General features: G+C 38.2%; 1 protein-coding gene across 1 annotated transcript in view; it reads right to left on the bottom strand.

Moving 5' to 3' along the window:
- ANXA10 (annexin A10) overlaps positions 1-23,072 on the bottom strand; it is an 87,954-nt gene that overhangs the window by 32,345 nt on the left and 32,537 nt on the right. Inside the window, exon 4 of the mRNA XM_078068248.1 lies at positions 21,172-21,266. Within this exon, the coding sequence (XP_077924374.1) occupies positions 21,172-21,266 (95 nt within the window). The remainder of the gene's footprint in view (positions 1-21,171; positions 21,267-23,072) is intronic.

The raw sequence follows: 23,072 nt of genomic DNA, 5'->3' as shown, positions 1-23,072 counted from the left end.
TTCTTGGATAGTACATAAAAGTAACATCCATAAATGAAAAAATAAATGATGAATTTGACTTTATCAAAATAAAAACTTCAGTTCTAAGGAAACCACGGGTGTCATTTCACATGTCTGACAATAGACTTTGCCCAGAAGGTATAAAAATTTCTTAAAACTCAATAATAGGACAACAACCTGATTAAAAATACAAAGGATTTGAACTGATAGTTAACCTGAGAAAATAAGCAAATGGGAAATAAGCCCACAAAATGATACTTACCATTAGTCATTAAAATAATAGGAAGTAAAGCCACAATGAGGTAACACTACACATTCTTTTGAATGGCTAAAATTACAAAGACTGATCATATCAGGTATTAGCAAGGATGTGGATCATCTGGAACTATCATATTTGTGAAAACTCATCAAGTTGTACTGAAATGAATGTCTTATATAAATTGTACCTCAATATTGTGGATTTTAAATTTTATTTTAACATGTTATTTTGGCATCTACAAAGTGAATATTTTCTAAGGCTTCAATTTATTTAACTCTTTCAAATAGAGTTACTTTACTATATTTATATGCTGTACTAGTTAATACCTAGTTTCAAAGTATCATCTAATTTAGTAGTTTTTAGCATTTTTTTTCCACACTAGAATTATACACCCATCATAACACTGGTGTGATAAAGCAATGATTCTTTAATTAGGCTGGGGTGGGGGGCCATATGAGAATCTTAGGTGAGAGGAAGAGTTTGTAAATTTATTCAGATGAGTAATATAATATCCTGTTTGGAGGTAGGATGCTTGTTCTTTCATTCCAACTGAACATTACCGAAATGGAGAAAAACAGGACATATGCAGTTAACTCTAGCTCTAAATGAACATTGAATTGATTTGGAAATCTGAATGTTTTGAGAGAGACTTGGATGCCAGTTATTCCAATGTCCCTTCTAGTTCAGAGAGAAAAGGTCCTAATAGTGGAGATTTAAGCAGAGGAGTGTGCTGATTATATTAACCACTAAGATTTAATGTTTACTATCTGTTAGACAGGATTCTGCATGTTAGAATAACAGTAATAGTTCTTTACAACACGGAACTATAAACATCCCATGATATAGGTGAGAAAATTGTGGCACATAGAGCTTAAGTAGCAAGTTCCGTATAACTAAACAAATAAGTGACAGAGCTGGGATTCTGGCCTTCTGGTCTCTTTTTCCATGTTATATATGCCATAGAAAGCCATGAGTGATATATAAGCAAGTTAATAACAAAACATATAGGTGGTGAATGTAGTGTTTATGAACTTTTAAATCTAGTGGCAGTGCATCGAAGGTTTAAATGCAGACGGACCAATGTAATATACTTTTAGAAGATAATGGTAGCTGGCAGCTGATGGAAAGGTAGAAATATTAGAATTATCATTTCTTATGAGCTTTCCTCTGACTCTAACTGAAGTTGATTATTTCTTTGCCACCATTGCTCTATCTTTGCATTTATTACACTAGATTTTCCTGACTATATTATATGCATTTATTTCCCCCAAAAGTCTATCAGGACACAGACTTTCACGTAAATTTTACTAAATTCACCATCGATCTCTAGCACAGTGCTGAGTATAGAATGTGCAGAGAATATATATATATATGTGTGTATATATATATGTGAATATATAAACAAATGTAAGAATAAATGAATGAATGTTCATTCATTAAGAGAAAAAACCCTATTTTACTGATTATATGTAAAGGATAAAGTCAGTGTTCAAGCTGACAGTCACTTGGGCATTGCAAGTCATTTATTTGTCTACAGTATCTGTGATGACCATTCCTCCCAAATATTTGTAACAACATCTTCAGTTACTCTGCATATTATGTCGTCCTATGCATAGGAACACTGAACGCGGATCTGTGTATTCCACCGCAGACCGACATTAGTAATGCCACTAGATGGCGCTGGTATATCTTTGTTTTGTAACTCAGGTGTGCGTGCGTGTGCCTGTACATGGCTATGGTAAACCGATTTTATAAAAGATGTCAATGAAATTATGTAATTTCTGTGAAAGAAGCAGTATCAGATATCAGCTAATGCCATTAGAGTGTACAGGTTGTGGAGGTAAAGTATTTAGGTTTGTATCCTGGGTGTGTGAAGTGGCAGCTGTGAGATTGCAGGTAGGTTGCTTCATCTCTTTGTATCTGCTTCCCTATCTGCAGAGTGAACATAACAACAGCGTCTACTTCACGGGTTGATGTAAGTATAAAAATATTTAACTCAAGTGAAATTCTTAAAATATTTTCTGGCACATATTAGGTACTCAAAAATGTCTTTTTATTTTCTTCAAAAACTACTAAATAATTTGCTACAGATCAAAAATGGCTGATACCAGACTGTCTCCCTCGCTCTCCTCTCTATCTCTCTTTGCTCTCCACATCAGAATTTCGTCTATTATACTGTATTTCTCACAACTTTTGTATTATTCAATTGTCAGTAAATTCTGTTGTCTCTAACTTAGAAATATATCCAGAAACTGAGGATTTCTTACCACTTTCACTGCTACAACCCTCATCCAGGCCACTACCGTCACTCCCCTATGTTAAGGTAATAGCCTCCAAATGAGTTTCCCTTCTGTCTTTGCACCTTACAGTCTCCCCTCAACACACCCTGACAGTGCGATCCTGTAAAAATACAAATCAGATCAGTCACTCCTCTGCTCGAAATGTCCTTTCTCACTCTACACTCCAGGATAAACTACAACTGTTTTCATGTAGTTGATCTCAGATTAAGCAAATGAGCCAGGTATTTTATTCCATGCAAATGCCAATGTCTTTACAGTGACTCACAAGGTACACAGTATGTTCTTGGTCACTTCTCTGCCCTCATCTCCTACTCCTCTTCTCCATGCTCCTGATTCCTCTCCCACTTAAGCCAGCTTCTTACTGATCCTGGAATAGCAGACCTATTTCCACCTCAGGGCCTTTGCTTTTGCCTTTCACTCTTCCTTTAGTGTTCTTTCTCTAAATATTCACATGGATCGCCCCCTCCCTGTCTTTTTAATAAAGCTTGCCTTTGTCACACTATTTTAAATTATACCTGGTTCCCTAGTACTTGCTAGGAACTTATCAGCCTTTATCTTTTTTCCATAGCACTAGTTACTTTCTAACAAGACACATTTTACTAATTTTTTTTTTATCTGTCTTGCCCAGGTAGAATATAAGTTCCATCATTGCAGGGCTTTTGGTCTGTTTTATTCATGGCTATTTCACCAGCCCATAGCATTGTGCCTGCTACATAGTAAGCACTTACAAAATTGGTATACGATAAATAAATGAATGAAGACTACTTATAATTCAACAGTTATTTATTTGGAGTCATTCTTGGCTATTCAAAGATGAACAAGTGAAGGTCCCTATCCCCATGCAGTTTTATTTAGTGGAGGGGGCAGAAACACAGGAATTATAATTACCTTGCAATGCAAAATGTGCTAAGTGCTATCGTGGTAGAAATAGTATGATATTATCAGGACATCTGGAAGGAGATATTACTTTCTGTGGGGAAGATAAATATTGAATAATATGTTTAAATAGCTAATCTCTGCATGTTCAAAGAGGAGCCTTCAAATAGGTGCTCTAATTAAAGCCTTAAATTTTCACTGGGAGTTATATAAATAACTTTACAGATGCAACCTTTGGAGTGTTACTTTCCCCAGCCTGACTGCCTCTACTTTCTTGTTTGCCAAAAATTTGCCCTAAAGGAACTCTGTAGGAATCACAGCTTGGCCTTGCATTAAGCTAATGAGTACTTGCTCTTCAAATTGAGCTGCTCTATGCTGCTGATGAAACTGTAGATTACCCATGGTGCAGCTCTTCTGACCACTCCATTTAAACTAAAAGTAAAATGGTAGTTTCTTCTTCCTTGTTCCTCTTACCTTTATATAATTATGTGTAATCAGGGGCAAGAAGTAGACATATGACTAACATTTTGCTTGTCTGAATATGCTCAGGGGAACATTTTTATATGCTTTTAACTTATATGCCTTTTTCTATTACCGTAAAAAATGATACTTGCTCTTTAAACACTCAGTGATATAGGCCCATATAAAGTGTGCCTTAGAATTTCTCTTAATTCTACTTTCCCCAATATTCATTGTATAAATACTCACATGATTTTATTTATTCTATCATAAAAACACTCGTGCAAGCTGCATTGTCATCTCACAGTGGTAAGTGAATATTCTTTTGAACAGCTCCACTTTGTAGATGTTTTCACAGTTAATGATTCAGTTTTCAGTGGAAATTTGAGCTAATTTTTGTCTGGTAATGATGATAATACTTTGGTCTCCTGGAGAAACATAGTATATTAAAACTGAAGTCCTCCCCCATAAACACCATAATAACAATAACATTCTTTTAAAAGTATGCTTGATCTCAGAATAAAGAGAAACGTCTGGGTGTAAAAACCAAGGGATAAATGAAAATCAGAGGATAAGCAAAGGAGCTGATCTTGGAGATGACCTTGCAGGTGACTGGGGAAAGTAGGGGTTGGTTTTGAGAACTATTTGTTTTGGGTTTTAGTGCCCAGTGTGGGACATTATATGAGGACAAGAGAGCATTTATGGGGCTAGTGTAATACAAGGAACTAAGTCTGAAACCTCTATGAGGTTGGGAACCTCAAAGAATTATATCCTCAGTAAAAGTATGAACTAGGAAAAAAAATACCATTCAGCATTGGAAGATGAGCAGAAAGCTAACCTTTCATTGTCTGGGTTTTAAGTAGAAGGATATTTTCCCTGAGAATTCAGAATAATGGAGCTGTATCTCCCTTGGACTTAACTTTTAAATTTATTCTACTGTACCCATATGAACTGAGACCTCTATGAGGAGAAATCATCATGAAAGTTGATCCAGGGCTGGTGATTCTCCTGGGACACCAGGAAGAAGCAAATGCCAAACAAATCTAGAGAGATTCTCTGACTCTCCAGGAAAAAAAAATTCTCACTGAAAAAAATGAGCATCACTTTAAAAGTTCTCACAATAAAAATATGGTATGCACTTAGAATCAATTTTTCTAGTGGATAGACCATGGACTCTACAAACAACTGAATTAAAACCTCAATTTGAGACAATTGATAACAATAGGAAAGAACACTATGAAAAAAATGACACTTAAAAAGAAAACAAATTAAATTCTAGAATTGAAAAACTTTTAGAATTTAAAAACACAATATATTCTTTAAAGAGTAGCTAATAAACAACTGAACTGGAATTAGTAAATTGGAAAACTACCTGAAAAAAATTATAAAAAATCCCACAGAAACAGACAAGAAATAGATGATATGAATATAAGGTTAAGAGACTTGGAAGACTGAATGGCAAGAACAAACTTTTGTTGGATAGGATTTACAGCAGGAGAGAATGTGGACAATACCAGGGAGACACTATTTCAACTATCATATAATATGTGAATCCTCAGTTATGTAGATAAAAGTACATGAGCCTATTGACTAATAATGTAAAACTGCAGAATACCAAAGATAAAAAAAAAATCTTAAAAGCAAACAGAGAATAAAAGGTAATCTACAAAGGAAGACTCTTAATGAGAGAAGAGATTTCTCAAAAGTTACCAGTGAAGGCCAGGAAAAAAAATTAAAATTATATCTGCAAAAACCTAAGGAAAAGTAACTGGAATTCAGCCAAGAATGCTATAGCCATCTGAACTAATATTCAACACTGAAGAAAAAAAGATAAAGGTATTCTTAAGGAGAAGACTGGAGTAATTTAATAATCATTTGTTATTTCTGGAAAAAAAATGCTAAGAAATGTCCTTTGGAAAAATGACATTGAGATCAGAGACATGGAGTTGGATATTAGAAGAAAAATGAACAAAGAAATAGAAAATTATGAATAAAAGTTAATAAGCATTAACTTATCAAAAGCATAATAAGGATTAATTTGGGGGAGTATAAAACAAGGTAGAATAAAAATACTCAACAATAGTAGCATCCTGCCTGGAAAAGTCCCCTAGCTCTTACGTTAATACCATTCAAACACAAGGTGTCATCACAGAGACAACAGCCGCACTGCTACAGAATCCATTTCAAAGATGGACTCACTAAAAACCTTTTCAAATGTTAGCCAACTCCAAATCAGTCAAAAGGACCAAACCCTGTGCCTGTGGCCAGAACAAAATGCGGCTCTGGCTACTGAGTCAAGAGTGCACCAAGTTGGGGCACCTGGGTGGCTCAGTCGTTAAGCATCTGCCTTCGGCTCAGGTCATGATCCCAGGGTCCTGGGATCGAGCCCCATATCGGGCTCCCTGCTCCGCGGGAAGCCTGCTTCTCCCTCTCCCACTCCCCCTGCTTGTGTTCCCTCTCTCGCTGTGTCTCTCTCTCTGAAATAAATAAATAAAATCTTAAAAAAAAAAAAAAAGAGTGCACCAAGTTCATCAGCAATGATGAACTTATGTTTATTTGTCTCTCCTGGGAATGCTTATAAGTACCAAAGGAGATGCTCTTGATAAGAAATGAGCCACATATAGGGAAGTGCTTCTGCCTATAGCACAAATGGGGAAGGTCCCATAACCGCAGTGATTACTATCTGCTACCCATCTCTGTGACAGACGGTTTGTTGATTGGAACCTCTGGCAAGAAGAGGCAGCGTCTCGGAGGTGCCTCTTGGTGTCTTAAACTTATTGCCTTCCTGATACAACTTCTGGGTACGCCACTTTTGAAAAGCAGCTATCGGCTTGCTGCCGGACTCAGAAACTGAATGCCTGATAGTCTCATTTTGGTGGGTCAACTGGGACTCAATGACCAGCAAGGTGGGAAGAAATCAACAAGTCTCATCAAATGGAAATGGCACACCGAAGAAAACAGCTGGCCTGGCCCCAGAAGTATCATGATTTTACGTGAAAAAGTGGCAGCTCTTCATTTGGGGAAACTTTAACCCCATTCTGCTTCTTGAAACAAGCTGCTGAATCAATGGAGACTTCAGTCAGTTGCCCTAAATGCCTTGACTTGGTTTATTGATGGTTCAGATATGCTAAAACCAAATGATGTCCACTGGGCTGCTGTGGTTGTTCAACTCAGTGATAGCTGTGAAAAACCAAAAATGGACCATTTTTGTTCAATGGGCAGAGATCAAGGCTGTTTTCATAGTTCTGGCCAGTATCCCCCTTGATAAACTTTTTCATCTTTTTATTCACTCTTGGACTGTTAGACCTTTCTCTTTGGTTTAACACTTAGAAAAGTACAGATTCCATATGAAAAAGGAGTTTCTCTGGGGCAGTAGTCTGTCGAAACAAACTGTGGCTGCTGATAGGAACTTTGGTGTCACTCTCACAGATGTCCATACTAAAGGCTTATTCCCTGATGAGACCCTGATCAAGCCTGCATTGCCCAGATTATACTGTTGCTACCTGGATCCATTATCATACTGGACATCATAACACATATGCCATCATAAACTGGACATGTAGTAAAGTATCTTATGTGTCTGATGCCAAGGTTAGCATTTCTTGCCAGCTTTGTGAGTCTAGTCAGAACTTGACCTGCCTTACTCATTGTGAGGGAAATCATCATTCAGAGGGCATTGCTCCTGCACAGCCTTGGCAGATGGAATGCATCAGACTTGGTCCCCTCTTGAGGTTACTAGAAGTCATGGGAATTGTTAACACTTTTTCAAATTATAGCACTGCTGTTCCTGTTCAGTCAGCTGACTCTGGATACAAATGTGGTCCTTGAATCTAATCTGTGTCATGTGTTTGACTTTCCAGACTATTTGCAGTCTCACCATGGTTCAGTGTTTATTACAAAAATCACTCAACAGTAGACTGATAGTTAAGCTATCTGATGGACCTTCCATAGTCTTCACCATCCATAGGCTTCTGGTATTGGTGATAATTGATTGACTCAGTAAAATTTCTGACTTCGTCTTCTTTACCTCCTTCTGATGTACACAGCTTAGCAGGGCAGTTGGTCACTGAATGCAGTTTTCACTCCTGGATAATAATCATAATGAAGTATATATATATATTTGGTCTACAACCCCCATGCCTGGCACAGAGCTCCTAAAACCTTGTCCTTTTCTGATAGGAATGAGAGGATAATCTTTTGTTATTCATAATAACCCCCTTTCAATCATATCTGAGTTTATGCCAATAAGGTGATCTTAGAGGAAGGGGGCTGATTGCCAGAGGATTGGGTTGGAATCCTCAGCCCTACTGATCTCTAGGGAAGAGAGAAAGGCTGGAGACTGACTTATTCACCAGTAACCAGTGATTCAATCCATTGTGCTTATACGATGAAGCCTCTATAAGAACTCTAACTATACAGGTTTAAAGTTGAAGCTTTCAGGTTGGTGAACACATCAAAGTTCTGGGAAAGTGCCATGCCCAGAGAGGGCATGGAAATCCCTCATCCTGTCCCACATACCTTGCCCTATACATCCCTGCCATTTTGCTGTTCTTGAGTTGTATCCTTTATAATAAACTAATAATCACAAGCATAGCACTTTCTTGAGTTCTGTGAGCCATTCTAGCAAATTATCGAACTCAAGGAAGAAGATCTGGGAACCTCCAATTTATAGCCAGTCAGTCAGAAGTACAGGTGACAATCTAGGATGTCTGAAGTGGGAGATAATTTTGTGAGACAGCCTTTAACCTGTAGGATCTGTGGTAACTCTGGGTAGTTAGTATGAGAATTGTTTAGCCTGAGGAAAATAATCCACACATTTGGTGTCAGAAATGAAGTGTTGAATAGTGCAGAGAGAAACAGGAGTTTTCTTATAATTATGTAGATCTATTTTGAAAAATTGGGATTCTATCCTGACCATTCCTGGGCATGATGATCCTTTTCTTTCTCCAACATTGTCAACCTCAGGGTGTACTGGTTCGTCTACTCTGTGGGTGGCAGTCTAAGAAAAAGTGTCCCTCCTGGATCTGACCCTTCCAAAAGAAAGTTTTGGGTGTGAGTTAGAAAAAATAAGAAAAATGATGAAGTTATAACTACTAGAAAAGTGACAATTTTATAATGGTGGAGTAAGAACAACAATCTTGGCACCTGGGGAAGGAATACCTAATCACACCACTTGGCTCTAGAAGGTATTTAGGACGACCTCAACTCACTGGCCAACGTTGTTATGGATGATAGACTTGTTCTAGACTTCTTCCTTGTGGGCAAAGGTGAAGTCCTTGCCATCAGTAAATACCCCTTGCTGTATCTAAATGAAAACTTCAAACCAAGTAGAAAGGTCATTACTAAAACTTAAGAACAAGCCACTCAGCTTTTTAAGATAGGCCTTGATGATTTATGGAATTTGTTGAGTTCATTGGGTCTAGGCCCCCTATGGGGGCATGGTTGGAATCAATACTGCCAATTGACCTCCCCCTGCTGCTTGGAATCCTTTGATAATTAAATGCCGTATAAGACAAATTGATGGATTTAGTCTCAGCCTTTGTTAGTCAGAATGATAGGAATGGCTCGGGGATTGGTGTGCTCGTAGGAAAAAAAGCCAGTAGTGAAAATGGCATGTAGTGAAATGAAATGAGTTGTGATGTTGTTGGAAGACCATTTTCTGTAGGTCTCATGTTTCTGAGTGTTACACAGAGTGAGGCGCTGACAGCCCTTTGTTCTAGACTAGCTTTCCAAAGATGTTTATATAGTGAATAGTATCATAAGGTAGAGATAGTGTTTCCCTTACGAGCAATGGGCAGCCATGCATTCTGATTTAAGTTTCTTATCTTATGGTTTCTCTTCTGCAGTGCAACCCACTGCATGTGCAGGTGTTATTTGGTCATCTTTGCCTTGACTTTTGGGATTGAGGCTCAGGGAACTCTTGCAAAAATTCTGACGCTTTGGCAACTACTATGACCATGAGTGATAAACTGTATTTTGTCTTTGACTCAGAGTCTCCTGTCTTCTACCAGTATCTATGTTATCTTGGCTTGTTAGCTTGCTATCTTGTATGTCAGAGTCTCATTACCTTTCACGTTTTTGACAGAAGTTTGTACAACATAATTTGAAATTAATCCATATACTTGGAGAAAATATTTATAGTCTACATACACAAGAAATAACTGATGTCCAAATTATATAAATAACTACAAATCAATAAATGACAAGCTACTGAAAGAAAAATAAGAGAATCTAGAGTTAATTTAAAAGAGGAAGAAAACAGGAGGTTAAAAAATATGAAAAGATCTCAACATTACATTTTATCAGGGAAAAAGGCAAGTTAAAACCATAATGAGATCCCATCTATATCCATAAAATTGGTCACAACTTCAGAAGTTTTATAAAGATTTAAGGGAAATGAGAACCATTATATATTTATTGTAGGTGGGAGTGCAAATTTACAGAACTGTTTTAGAGAGTGTTTTGAAGCCTAATTAGGCCTGGCTTTAGGAGTATCTAATTTTCTGTCTCCTTTCTTTTTACTTCCTTTCCTCCCTCTTTCCTTCCTTTCCTCTCTTCTTTCCTCCCTCCAGCTCTCTGTTCCTCCATTCCTCCCTGGCAGATTATATGTTATTTTAAAGGCAAACAATTGCTCAGGCTGTAACAAGCATATATAGAGGTTTTTCTAAACTTACAAAATTTTGATTGATTTTATAGAAAATTATCTTGAAATTATAAATTATTTTCCTGGTAGTTAAGTTTCACCAAAAGGAATATATCTAATCCATTATATATTTGAAAGATAAGGTAGTTGGACCATTTTAAATTACTTAATTCATGCTTATATAATTGATCTGTGATAAATTGTGTAATGAATTTAAGCTTTTGAGGCTAAAACTACATCTACCCCTCACTTCTAAAGTAAAAGTGAGGATAGAGGAAAAGATGCCACACCTGTTACTTGTGCTAGTGACGTGATAATACTACCTCTAAAGTAGCTAAGGTAATTTTTCTAGCCAGCTACTTCCTAGGTATGTTGATAGTTCAAGATCGATATTTTTAACCATGAAGCTAAGACGTAATAGGAAAAGAAAAAAATGTTAAGAGAACAAGATGGGTCTGAAGAGTGAACTTGAACTCTGCACACATTCACAAGTCTGTTTTTTATCATTGGATATTCTTTCCTGCTTTGTCAAAGATTAGTTGACCATATAGTTGTGTGTCCATTTCTGGGTTTTCTATTCTGTTCCACTGATGTATGTGTCCGTTTTTGTGCCAGTACCATACCTGTCTTGATCACTACAGCTCTGTAGTCTGTACCTTGAAGTCTGGGAATTCTGATGCCTCCAGCTTTGCTTTTCTTTTTCAGGACTGTTTTGACTATTTAGGGTCTTTTGTGGTTCCATACAAATTTTAGGATTGTTTGTTCTAGCTCTGTGAAAAATACCGTTGGTATTTTGATGGGGATTGCATTAAATGTATAGATTGCTTTGGGTAATATAGACATTTTACAATGTTTGTTCTTCCAATCCATGAGCATGGAATGTTTTCCCATTTCTTTGTGTCTTCCTCAATTTCTTTCATAAGTGTTTTATAGTTTTCAGAGTAGAGATCTTTTACCTCTTTAGTTAGGTTTATTTCTAGGTATATTGTTTTTGGTGCAATTGTAAATGGGATTGATTCCTTGATTTCTTTTTCTGCTGCTTCATTATTGGTGTATAGAAATGCAACAAATATCTGTACATTGATTTTATCCTGTGAATTTGCCAAATTCATGTTTTAGTTCTAGCGATTTTTTGGTGGAGTCTTCTGGGTTTTCTACATAGAGTATCATGTCATCTGTAAATAGCAAAAGTTTGACTTCTTCCGTGCTGATTTGAATGCCTTTTATTTCTTTGTGTTGTCTGATTGCTGAGACTAGGACTTCCAGTATTATATTAAATAGTAATGGTGAGAGTGGACATCCCTGTTTTGTTCCTGACCATAGAGGAAAAGCCCTCAGTTTTTACCCATTGAAGATGGTATTAGCTATGGGTCTTTTGATATGGCTTTTATGATGTTGAGGTATGTTCCATCTATACCTACTTGAGGGTTTTTATCAAGAAAGGATACTGTAGGGGCGCCTGGGTGGCTCACCTGATTAAGCGACTGGTTTCGGCTTAGGTCATGATCCCAGAGTCCTGGGATCGAGGCCCACATCAGGCTCCCGGCTCGGCGGGGAGCCTTCTTCTCCCTCTGACACTCTCCCCTCTCATGCTGTTTCTCTCTCTCTCTCAAATAAATAAATAAAATCTTAAAAAAAAAAAAAAAAGAAAGGATACTGTATTTTGGCAAATACTTTTTCTTCATTTATTGAAGGACCATATGGTTCTTACCTTTCTTTTATTAATGTGATGTATCAGATTGATTGACTTGTGAATATTGAACTACCCCTTCAGCCCAGGAATCAATCCCACTTGGTCATGGTGAGTAATCCTTTTAATATACTGTGGGATTTGACTTGCTAGTATCTTATTGAGAATTTTTGCATCCATGTTCATCAGGGATATTGGTCTGTAATTCTCCTTTTTAGTGGGGTCTTTATCTGGTTTTGGAATCAAGGTAATGCTGGTCTCATAGAATGAGTTTGGAAGTTTTCCTTCCATTTCAATTTTTTTGGAACAGTTTGAGAAGAATAGGTATTAACTCTTTTTTTAAATGTTTGGTAGAACCCCCTGGGAAACCATCTGGCCTTGGAATTTTGTTTGTTGGTAGATTTTTGATTACTGATTCAATTTCTTTGCTGATTATGGGTCTGTTCAGGTTTTCTATTTCTTCCTGTTTCAGTTTTGGTAGTTTGTATGTTTCTAGGAATTTGTCTATTTCTTCCAGATTGCCTAGTTTGTTGGCATATAATTTTTCATAATATTCTCTTGTAATTGTTTGTGTTTCTTTGGTGTTGGTTGTGATCTCTCCTCTTTCATTCGTGATTTTATTTGCCTCCTTTCTCTCTTCCTTTTGATAAGTCTGGCTAGGGGTCATCAATTTTATTAATTCTTTCAAAGAACCAGCTCTTAGTTTCATTGATCTGTTCTACTGTTTTTTTTTTGTTTGTTTCTATATATTATTTCTTCTCTAATCTTTATTATTTCCTTTCTTCTGCTGGCTTTAGGCTTTATTTGCTGTTCCTTTTCTAGCTCCTTAAGGGATAAGGTCAGGTTGTATATTTGAGACTTTTCTTGCTTATTGAAGTTGGCCTGTATTACAATATACTTCCCTCTTAACTGCCTTTGCTGTATCTCAAAGGTTTTGGACTGTTGTGTTTTCATTTTCATTTGCTTCAATGTATTTTTAAATTTCTTTTTTCATTTCCTGGTTAGGCCATTCATTCTTCAGTAGGATATTCTTTAATTTCCATGTATTTCTGGTCCTTTCAAATTTTTTCTTGTGATTGACTTCAAGTTTCATAGCATTGTGGTCTGAAAATATGCATGGTATGATCTCAATCTTTTTGAGGGCTTGTTGAGGACTGATTTGTGACCCAGTATGTGATCTGTTCTGGAGAATGTTCCATGTACACTCAAAAAAAAAAAAAAGGGTATTCTGCTGCTTTAGGATGAAATGTTCTGAATAGATCTGTTAAATTCATCTGGTCCATTGTGTTATCCAAAGCCATATTTCTTTGTTGATTTTCTGCTTAGATGATCTGTCCATTGCTGTAAATGGGGTGTTAAAATCCCCTAATGTTATCGTATTGTTTTCAATGAGTTTCTTTATGTTTGTTATTAATTGATTTATATATTTGGATGCTCCCAAGTTGGGGGCATAAATATTCACAATTGTTAGATTTCCTTGATAGACAGACCCCTTAATTATGATATAATGTCCTTCTTCATCTCTTGTTATAGTCTTTGGTTTAAAATCTAGTTTGTCCAAAATAAGTATGGCTACTCTGGCTTTCTTTTGTTGTCCATTAGCATGATAGATGGTTCTCCATCCCCTCGTTTTCAATCTGCAGATGTCTTTAGGCTAAAATGAGTCTCTTCTAGGTAGCATATAGATGGGTCGTTTTTTTTTTTTTCTTAAAGATTTTATTTATTTGACAGAGAGAGACACAGTGAGAGAGGGAACACAAGCAGGGGGTGTGGGAAAGGGAGAAGCAGGCCTCCCGCGGAGCAGGGAGCCCTATGCCAGGCTCGATCCCAGGACCCTGGGATCATGACCTGAGCCGAAGGCAGACGCTTAACGACTGAGCCACCCAGGCGCCCTGGGTCATGTTTGTTTATCCATTCTGATACCCTATGTTTTTGATTGGAGCATTTAGTCCATTTACATTCAGAGTGATTATTGGAAGATATGAATGTAGTGCCATTGTGTTAACTGTAAAGTTGGTGTTTCTGGTGATGTTCTCTGTTCCTTTCTAGTCTTTGTTGCTTTTGGTCTTTTTTCCCCCCCCACTCAAAGAGTCTCCTTTAATATTTCTTGCGGGGCTGGTTTAGTGGTCATGAACTCTTTTAGTTTCTGTTTGTCTAGGAAACTCTTTATCTCTCCCTCTATTCTGAATGATAGCCTTTCTGCATAAAGTATTCTTGGCTGCGTAGTTTTCCCATTCAGCACATTGAATATATCATGACACTCTCTCTTCTGTCCTGCTAAGTTTCTGTGGACAGATCTGCTGCAAACCTAGTCTGTCTTCTGTTACAGGTTAAGGGCTTTTTTTCCTTTGCTGCTTTCAGGATTCTTTCCTTGTCTGTGAATTTTGTGAATTTGACTGTAATATGTCTTGGTGATGGCTGGCTTTTGTTGAATTTAATGGGAGTTCTCCATGCTTCTGGGATTTCAGTGTCTGTTTCCTTCCCAAGATTAGGGAAATTTTCAGCTATAATTTGCTTAAATAAACCTTATGCTCCTTTTTCTTTCTCTTCTTCTTCTGGGACTCCTATAATATAAATGTTAATGTGCTTTAAAGAGTCATTGAGTTCCCTAAGTCTAGATTCGTGACCCACTACCTTTCTTTCCTCTTTTTTTCAGCTTCATTATTTTTCATAATTTTATCTTCATCACTGATTCATTCCTCTGATTCGTCCATCCTTATAATTACATCCATTCAGTTTTGCATCTCGGTTATAACATTTTTTTTTTTGAAGATTTTATTTATTTATTTGACAGAGAGAGACACAGCAAAAGAGGGAACACAAGCAGAGGGAGTGGGAGAGGGAGAAGCAGGCTTCCCATAGAGCAGGGAGCCCGACACGGGGCTCGATCCCAGGACCCTGGGATCATGACCTGAGCTGAAGGCAGACGCTTAATGACTGAGCCACTCAGGCGCCCCCTTGGTTATAACATTTTTTATTTTGGCCTGACTAGTTTTTAGTTCTCTTATCTTTTCAATAAGGGATTATCTAGGGTCTCTTTTGCTTTTTTCAAGCCCAGGTAGTATCCTTATAATTATTGTTTTAATTTCTGGTTCAGACATCTTACTTGTATCTGTATTGATTAAATCCCTGGCCATGACTTCCTGTTCTTTCTTTTGGGGTGAATTCCTCCATCTTGTCATTCTGTCTGGGTCACTTTGTGTGTGTGTGTGTGTGTGTGTGTGTGTGTTTGTGATTGTTAGGAAAGCCTGTTGTATACCTGCTCCTGAGAGTAATGGCTATATAAAGAGGTCCAAAAAAAAAAAAAAAAAAGCTAGATCCTAGGTGTGTTTTGGTCTGCTTGTTAAAAGAAGCTATATTAAAAAAAAAAAAAAAAAAGGAAGCAAGATCCTGTTTCCCCTAAAGCTGAAGTTTTGCAGCACTCTATGATCAGTAGACTTGGTGCTTGCAAGGGGTTTGTGCTACTCTTCTGGGGTTGGGGCCTGTTGTGCTGATTCTCAGGTAGACTTGTCCTGTGGAGATACACCTGAAGGGCGCAGGGGGGGCGGGGCTGACGTAAGTGGCTCCAGCCTCCATTGGGTGATGCTATTTTGCTCACTGAAGTCAGTCAGTGCTGGGAAATAGTGGGAAATGAAGTTGCCTGTCTCTTTCTCTCTTGTCCACAGAGCAGGGAGTTCGCATCTGCTACTCTTCAGGAAGCCCTCAAAGAAGAACAAACAAGCACCTCTCTTGTGTCCCTGGCTTCTGTCAGATCCCTGCCTGCATCAGAGCTGTCCACTTGCCAAGTGGCACAATACTTCTGAGTTTTATCTTAGGCACACAGTGAGTTTCACAACTCCAAATTTTAGAGATCTGTGGGGTAAGGATCCATGCTGATCCTATAGGGGAGGGTCTCACCGCACTGTAGCTGGTGCTGGTTTGTCCCAGAAATTGGTTGTGTGACCATGCAACTGTTCAAAGTTGTTTTTTTTTTTTAATATTTTATTTATTTATTTGAGAGAGAGAGAGAGAGCACCAGTGGGAGTGGGAGGGGCAGAGGGAGAAACAGACTCCCCAGTGAGCAGTGAGCCTGAAGTGGGGCTCGATCCCGGGACCCTGGGATCATGACCTGAGCCAAAGGCAGATGCTTAACCAACTGAGCCACCCAGGCGCCCCTCAACCATTCTAAGTTTATGGTAAAGCGCAGCCAAAAAGCCGGCACCAAGGTTTGCTGTCCCCAGCCGGTCTTTTTGTTCCTATGCTAGGGAACAGGGCAGCATGTTGGCACCACCAGTATTTTTGTCCCTAGAGAGGCTGTGCTACCATTCCCAAATTGACTCCAAGCAGGGGAAATGTTTCTCCCTGTGTGGCTCAGGGTATCCTCTGACCATGCTGCCCACTTCCAAATTTCCACCTTCCTCTCCCACCGGAGCATTGCCAAGCCCATCAGGCATGACCCTGGCGATGGTGTGGACCATCAAAACTTCAGACTTTGTGTTCCACTCTTTATAAAATCTTGTGGTAGATAGTCCCTCTCCTTTTTCCAGTCAGTGGTTTTGGGGAAGAATTTTTCTTGTGCAATCCCCTGTGTGCGCTTTCTCTCTCTCTCTCTCTCTCTCTCTCGCTTCTCTGTGATCAGGGTTCCTTCCCCTTCATAGCACCTGTGATTCTTTTCTCCCCAAAATCAACTCTCCACAGCTCCTGCCTTCCATGATGTGGCTGATTTTCTATCTCTAGTTGTGCAGTTTTGATCTCTCAGTCCTCAGATAAATTTCTTGGGTGTTCAAAATGATTTGATATTTAACTAGCTGTGTTTGAGGGATGAGGCAAGCTTAGAATACCCCTATTCTTCTGTCATCTAAACTTCTCCCCACATCACTCTATTGAGTATCAATTGCATTAGTCTGCTCAGGTTGCCCTAACAGCTAACCATAAGTGGGTGGTTTAAACCGAAGAAATTTATTTTCTTACAGTCTGAAGTCTGGGAGTCCCAGATCAAGGTCCTGGTAGGGCTGGTTTCTAGTGAGGCATCTTTTTTTGGCTTACATATGGCTGCCTTCTTGTTGTGTCCTCACATGGTCTTTCCTTTGTGCATGCACTGCTGGTATCTCTTTCTCTTTTTTTAAGAACAGCAGTCCTATAGAATTAGGCCCCCACCCTTATGACCTCATTTAACCTTAATCATCTCCTTAAATGCCCTATCTTTAAACACAGTTACTTTGGGAGATTAGGGCTTCAACATTTAAATTTTGAGGGGCTGCAGTTGAGTCTGCACTACCAGCTATGTTCCTGCCACTGTCACAAGTGCTTTGGACACATTAGTGAACAAAACAAAGATTCCTCTCCTTGTGGGGCGTGTATTAGGGAGAGGTGGCAAACAATAAATAATAATTATATATAAATAAATTATGTAGTATGTTAGAAGGCAGTGAGTGTTATAGAAAAAAAAACAAAACAGGTGAAAGGGATCTGGGGTGCTGGCATAGGCTTTGGGGTAGGTGACAGTTTTAAAAAGGGCAATCAGATTAGGCCCTCTTGAGTAGCTGACGTTGAGCAAAGCCTTGAAGAATATGAGGGAGTTAACAGTATAGATATCTGCTCTTGCTAAATCTGGTATTTATTCAGTTGAAAACAACAAGCGTTATTGAGAAACTTTGAAAGGCATGATTTAGAGCCAGATAACCTTGGTTTAAGTTCTAACTTTGTGTGACTCAGGGCAACTTAGCCTCTGCACTAAATTATATAACCAACACCACAATTGTAATGAATTCCAGATGCCAGGATATTTCAGAGCTGATTATCCCTGTTTCAGATGAACATTGAGAGAATAAATTACTGCAAGGTTGAATTTGAACCCCATTCGGGAATCACTGTCTAATTGCTAAACTTATCAGATATGTGTAGTTTCTCTGCCTAGCCCCAGATGTGTTTCGTTGTTCCCTTGGTTTCACTGCCTGGCTATAGCCTAGTACTTACTTTGGTGTGGAAGATAGGAGTGACCTCATTAATTATGTTGATAAATAAATAAATAAAAAAGGGCGCCTGGGTGGCTCAGTCATTAAGCGTCTGCCGTCGGCTTAGGTCATGATCCTAGGGTCCTGCGATCGAGTCCTGCATCAGGCTCCCTCCTCAGTGGGAGGCCTGCTTCTCTCTCTCCCACTCCCCCTGCTTGTGTTCCTGCTCTAGCTCTCTCTCTCCGTCAAATAAATAAATAAAATCTTAAAAAAAAATTATGTTGATAAATATGTCTGTCAGAGGCATTCCAAAAGGCTTTTCATTTGAGTGTAGGGATTAGTGTGCTTTGGGTGAGGAAAAGTGGTTGATGAAATTCAGCGGCTCTTCACTAATGTAAAATATCAAGTAATAAGTATTTATGAAGCATGCTTAGATTTGCACTTTGCTCAGCAGCTAAAAAAAAATAATTCTGTCAAATCTTAATTATCCATATTAATAAAAAATAAAAATATCAAAGACTAACATACAGGAAATCTATAAACTCTCACCACAGAAAGGGAAAGATAGCAGAAGATAACAAAAGTATAAAGTGGATAATACAGGGATATCCCCTCCTCTTTTTTAAACAAAAATGTAAATAAGCAAAATATAATTTCTTAGATTCCCTTATTCTGTAAATGAAATTCATCTTCTATGTTAGAGCCTGGGCTGAGCTCTGGAGGGATAGTAGCAAATAACCTGGTCCCTGATTTTCTAGGGGATTACAGTCTAGTCATCAAGAGAAAAAAGTAAACCAACACAACCCAGTGTGTCAAGGCCATGGTAGCAGTATGTCCAGGGAATTCTGGGACCCCAGCAGGAAGCACCTAGCCCAGGGCAGAGGGTGAATGTGACAGGCAGAAAAGGTTTATAAGAGCAGCCAAAACTATGCCTTCACACTCTTTCAATAAACATAATTAAGCAATCTTGGCATGTTAAATAGACACTTGTGCTAAACTTTCTGGATGAAATGCATTCCAACTTTTGAGGATTTAGACTTGGGTAAAGGGAAACACATATAAACAAGCTCACTAATATGTCATCAGGTACCGGGGCGGGGTGGGGGGGAAGTTTTGTAAAGAATGCAGTAGCAGCACGAGTCCATTCCACTCTGTTTAGGGTTAGTGGTGTGAGGAAGTGTGCAGTGTCTGGGACGATGGGCAGGCGTGCAGCTTGTGGAGGGGGGCAGTCAGGCCATTGAAATAGATAAAACACCCTGATTAAAGGTAAGGGAGCAAGCACAGTTAATTTGTAGAAGTACAACTAGTTCAGTTTGGCTGCAGTCGATGGTGTGTGAAGGAGGAGAGGGAATAAAATGGAGAACAGAAATAAGGTAAGCAAGGCTTTGTATGCCCTGGGAAGGTATTGGTTTATTCCATGGACCTGTGGATATTTGTGAGGCAGAAATAAGATAAACATTCAGGGACGGAATGAGGGAGGCAAAAATCTAGATTTGGAATCATTCTGGCTTCAGTGTGGAGGCTAGACCAGAGTGGGAAGGCACGAAGGTAGGTACCAGTTATAAGTTTCACATTAGTCTGGGTGCCAAATGAATCAAGACTGCGTAAGTGAGAGAAGAAGAGAGAAATGTGAGAGGAAAAATAATTTTCAAGGCTTGATAACCAACTGTATGACAAGGATATTTTGGAGGAAAGGGGCCAGCATGACTCATTGTCTTCCACTGGTGAGATTGTGTTGTTAGCCAAGATTTCCATGCAATATAGATTGTTCAACAGAAGGTAGAGTTTAACAAACTTTGAGACCTTTGAGAGTATAAATTGTTCAATGTATTTTACATTCCTTGAGTATCTCATTTCTTAATGTTTTAATCTGTTTTAGTGTAATTTTGTAGAATATAGTAAAGTAATGCCTTCAACCTAAATTAACTTGATGTATAAAATGCAAAGATGTATGCAAACCTTTGGGTTAAAAAAACACTGAAAAATGACCATTCTTATGACATATGCATATTAAAACAATATTAGATTAGTGATGCTAGAACTTTTATAGTTTTTATGTTCTCTTTCAAAAGAAAACTAGCACTGGTATCATAGGAATATAAGCTACGATAGCAGTTTTACCTGAAAAAAAAAAAGCATAACTGGTTTCCTTTTATGGCTAAATTCAACTAATATAACTAGTAGTGGTAGCTTCTTCGATTATTAATTTATTTTACAACAGAGAGCTCTCCTTTATTTCATGTATTATAGCTGTTCAAAGACTGAGGTTTAGAGATGGAGTGAATTTATAAGAGCTAGCTCTATAGAGAAAGTTTTATGATAGTGTTTCATCAGTAATGCTCAGTTGACAAAGTAATTGCATTTCAGGCCCTTTGGCCTGAAGAGTTTTTGTTCTGAATCTGTGGTTTAAATGCATAACAAAAGAAAGGAATCTTTAATGGTACTTGCTTTGAAATTAGAATGTGATTACTTTAAAGCACTATGGATAGTTTTATTGCCTTAAACTATTTTTAACTGCCATTCTTTTTTAATGGTCTCTACAACTGCATGCTGTGAGAAGAAAAGCTAGTCAGAATTCACTTTGGTTGAGAGTTAGGTGAAGACCTGTGGAGAATTGCAGGAAAGATCTTATTTTTTTGAGCCAGTGATCATTAGCCCTTTCTCTGCCTTCCCTAAAGCTTGACACAGGGGTGTTTCCAGCGCAGCATTTTTAGCCTAATTGGACCAACTAGCAGTGTAAGACTATCAGAACTTTCATTTTATGGAGCTGAATGATTTTTGAGAGAGGACTGATGGAGTCACTGTAAGTGTGAACATACCTCACACATAGATACATCTTTCTTACATTCCTTGAAACATGGTAGAGGCATAGGAACTGTTTCTGACATACAGTGGAGTCTGAGATCTTTGTAATCTGTGAGACTGAAAAGAATAACAGTATCTGTTTTCTGAAAGGGTTGTGATTTCCCAGGAGTTTGCCCTAGAAACAGGTCAAGATGAAGAGAGCCTACCCGGCCATACATGCTCTGGTACGCCTCCGCAATCATCAGCCTTTGTGCATTAGAGCGTTGAGTTAGAATGTTGATCAGCATGTCTTTGTCACAGCCTGGAAAAGAATAATATTTGAAGATTAGTAAAGTTGCTATTCTGTAGTTTGGAAGAAGCCATTATCTAAGGATCAAAAACTATGGTGCAGGCATTATCCCTGATGGTACTTTAAAGCAGTGAGCAATTTTAACTAAAATCGGAAATCACAGAGCAACACTTGATGAATGCTAGGTTCTTCCTATCTCTCATTTTGGTGCTATGCCTACAGATTTTCCTTTAAAAAGATCCAATTAAAAAATACAGAAGAATAAAAATATGGTCTTTCTTCAGCCACCTTTCCTACCCACCAAAAAAGGCTTCCTTGACCTTCAAGCTGATTAGTATTTAAACGGGTACAACATCTTTCTCATTTTACAGTTAAGGAGATAGAATTTATAATGAACATACATTAAGACAAAAATAACAGCTACAGTTCAAAACCTCCAGAAGAAGGAAGAGTAATGGACAAGGAAAGTATGAAAGTACGAGCGAGGGCTGTGTAACCTTCTGAGGGACTGTGTGAACCTCTTATGGTTGGCATGGAATATGGCCTCTTTCTCCTGTAACTGAGGTTGTTTCTGGGCTGTATGAGGCCTTTGTTTCCTTATATGCCAACTCACTGCACTGCTATAACACCTGAATGCACAACTAGTTTAGACAAATTTAGCTCTAACTATAGTCATAGTAGAGTGACAAAAAGGCCTGAACATTTCCCTCAGCTTGACTAAAATTTAGATAGGTTTCTTTGTGACTGTGTGCCTTGATCCCCCTTTTCTGAGAGCATTTACTTTGGAAAACTTGTATTATAAATTCTTTACTCCTTTGAGATATAAATCTGCCAATCACTTGCCAGTTTTACAGTCCAGAAATGTCTTTCCCAAAATATTGGGAGCCATCTCTTTGAAATATAATCATCAAGAAAGATAGAATCCCTATCTCCTAGTCTCTGTGGGTAGATAGGAACCTAACTTTCTTAAGAACTGACTAGCAAAAACAGATGACCTAATTGCATTGACAAACACCCCCAACTCCCAGTGTTCTCCAGTACTTTTCAACTAGTCTCTCACCTCCCCCTGTGTGCTTAAAAACTCTCTTGCCCTTTGTTTCAGAGGAATTGAGTTCTTTCCTCTGTTGCTAAAGTCTTGATTTCTGTTGCAATAGTCTTGAATAAAGTCTTCCTTGCCTATTTAATTCTGTGTTACAAATTTTATTTGACAAAAGTAGATATTTAATGGAGAAGAGGAGAAAAAGGAATTGAAAGGCAAGGTGTTAAGCAGATCATCTTTTTGGAAATTAAAGCCATCCTGGATGCCCTTGGTTCTTAGGAAAGCGGTCAGGTGCTGAAATATCTAGTGAATGAGGGCTAGTGACTAGAATTTACATAGATAACTATGCCCTGTGAAACAAAAGAAAGAGCAGGGTGTTTTATGCAGGTGAGAGAAATGATAGGATGTGTAAAATGGAAGGAGGGAGGCATAGAATCAGCTCCAAACACTGAAATCTCTGGTTTGTGAGAGGCATAGAGCAACATATCGCCCTGGGGCTAGCTTGTTAATGCCCTGGACTCAAAGGACACTAAGGAGTTTTGTAGGAGTCTGTTAACTGCATGATGGGAATTCCAAAGGGGACAAATTTTTAATAATAAATAGAAGATTTTTTCAGTTATATCCATTGTTATTTTTACTGTCTTCATATTTATATTATTATTATAGTCTTCTGTTTTTTTGTGTTGTTCTGTTGAGATTATCTACAACCTACCTCTCTGACTGAATCTCCATTTTTCAAAGTGTTCATAGCAATTCTTGCTCATTTATTCTACCAGGAT

This window comes from Halichoerus grypus, chromosome 3 (genome assembly GCF_964656455.1).
Source record: "Halichoerus grypus chromosome 3, mHalGry1.hap1.1, whole genome shotgun sequence".
Taxonomy (NCBI): Eukaryota; Metazoa; Chordata; class Mammalia; order Carnivora; family Phocidae; genus Halichoerus; species Halichoerus grypus.
This window is presented reverse-complemented; position numbering and strand designations above follow the sequence as displayed.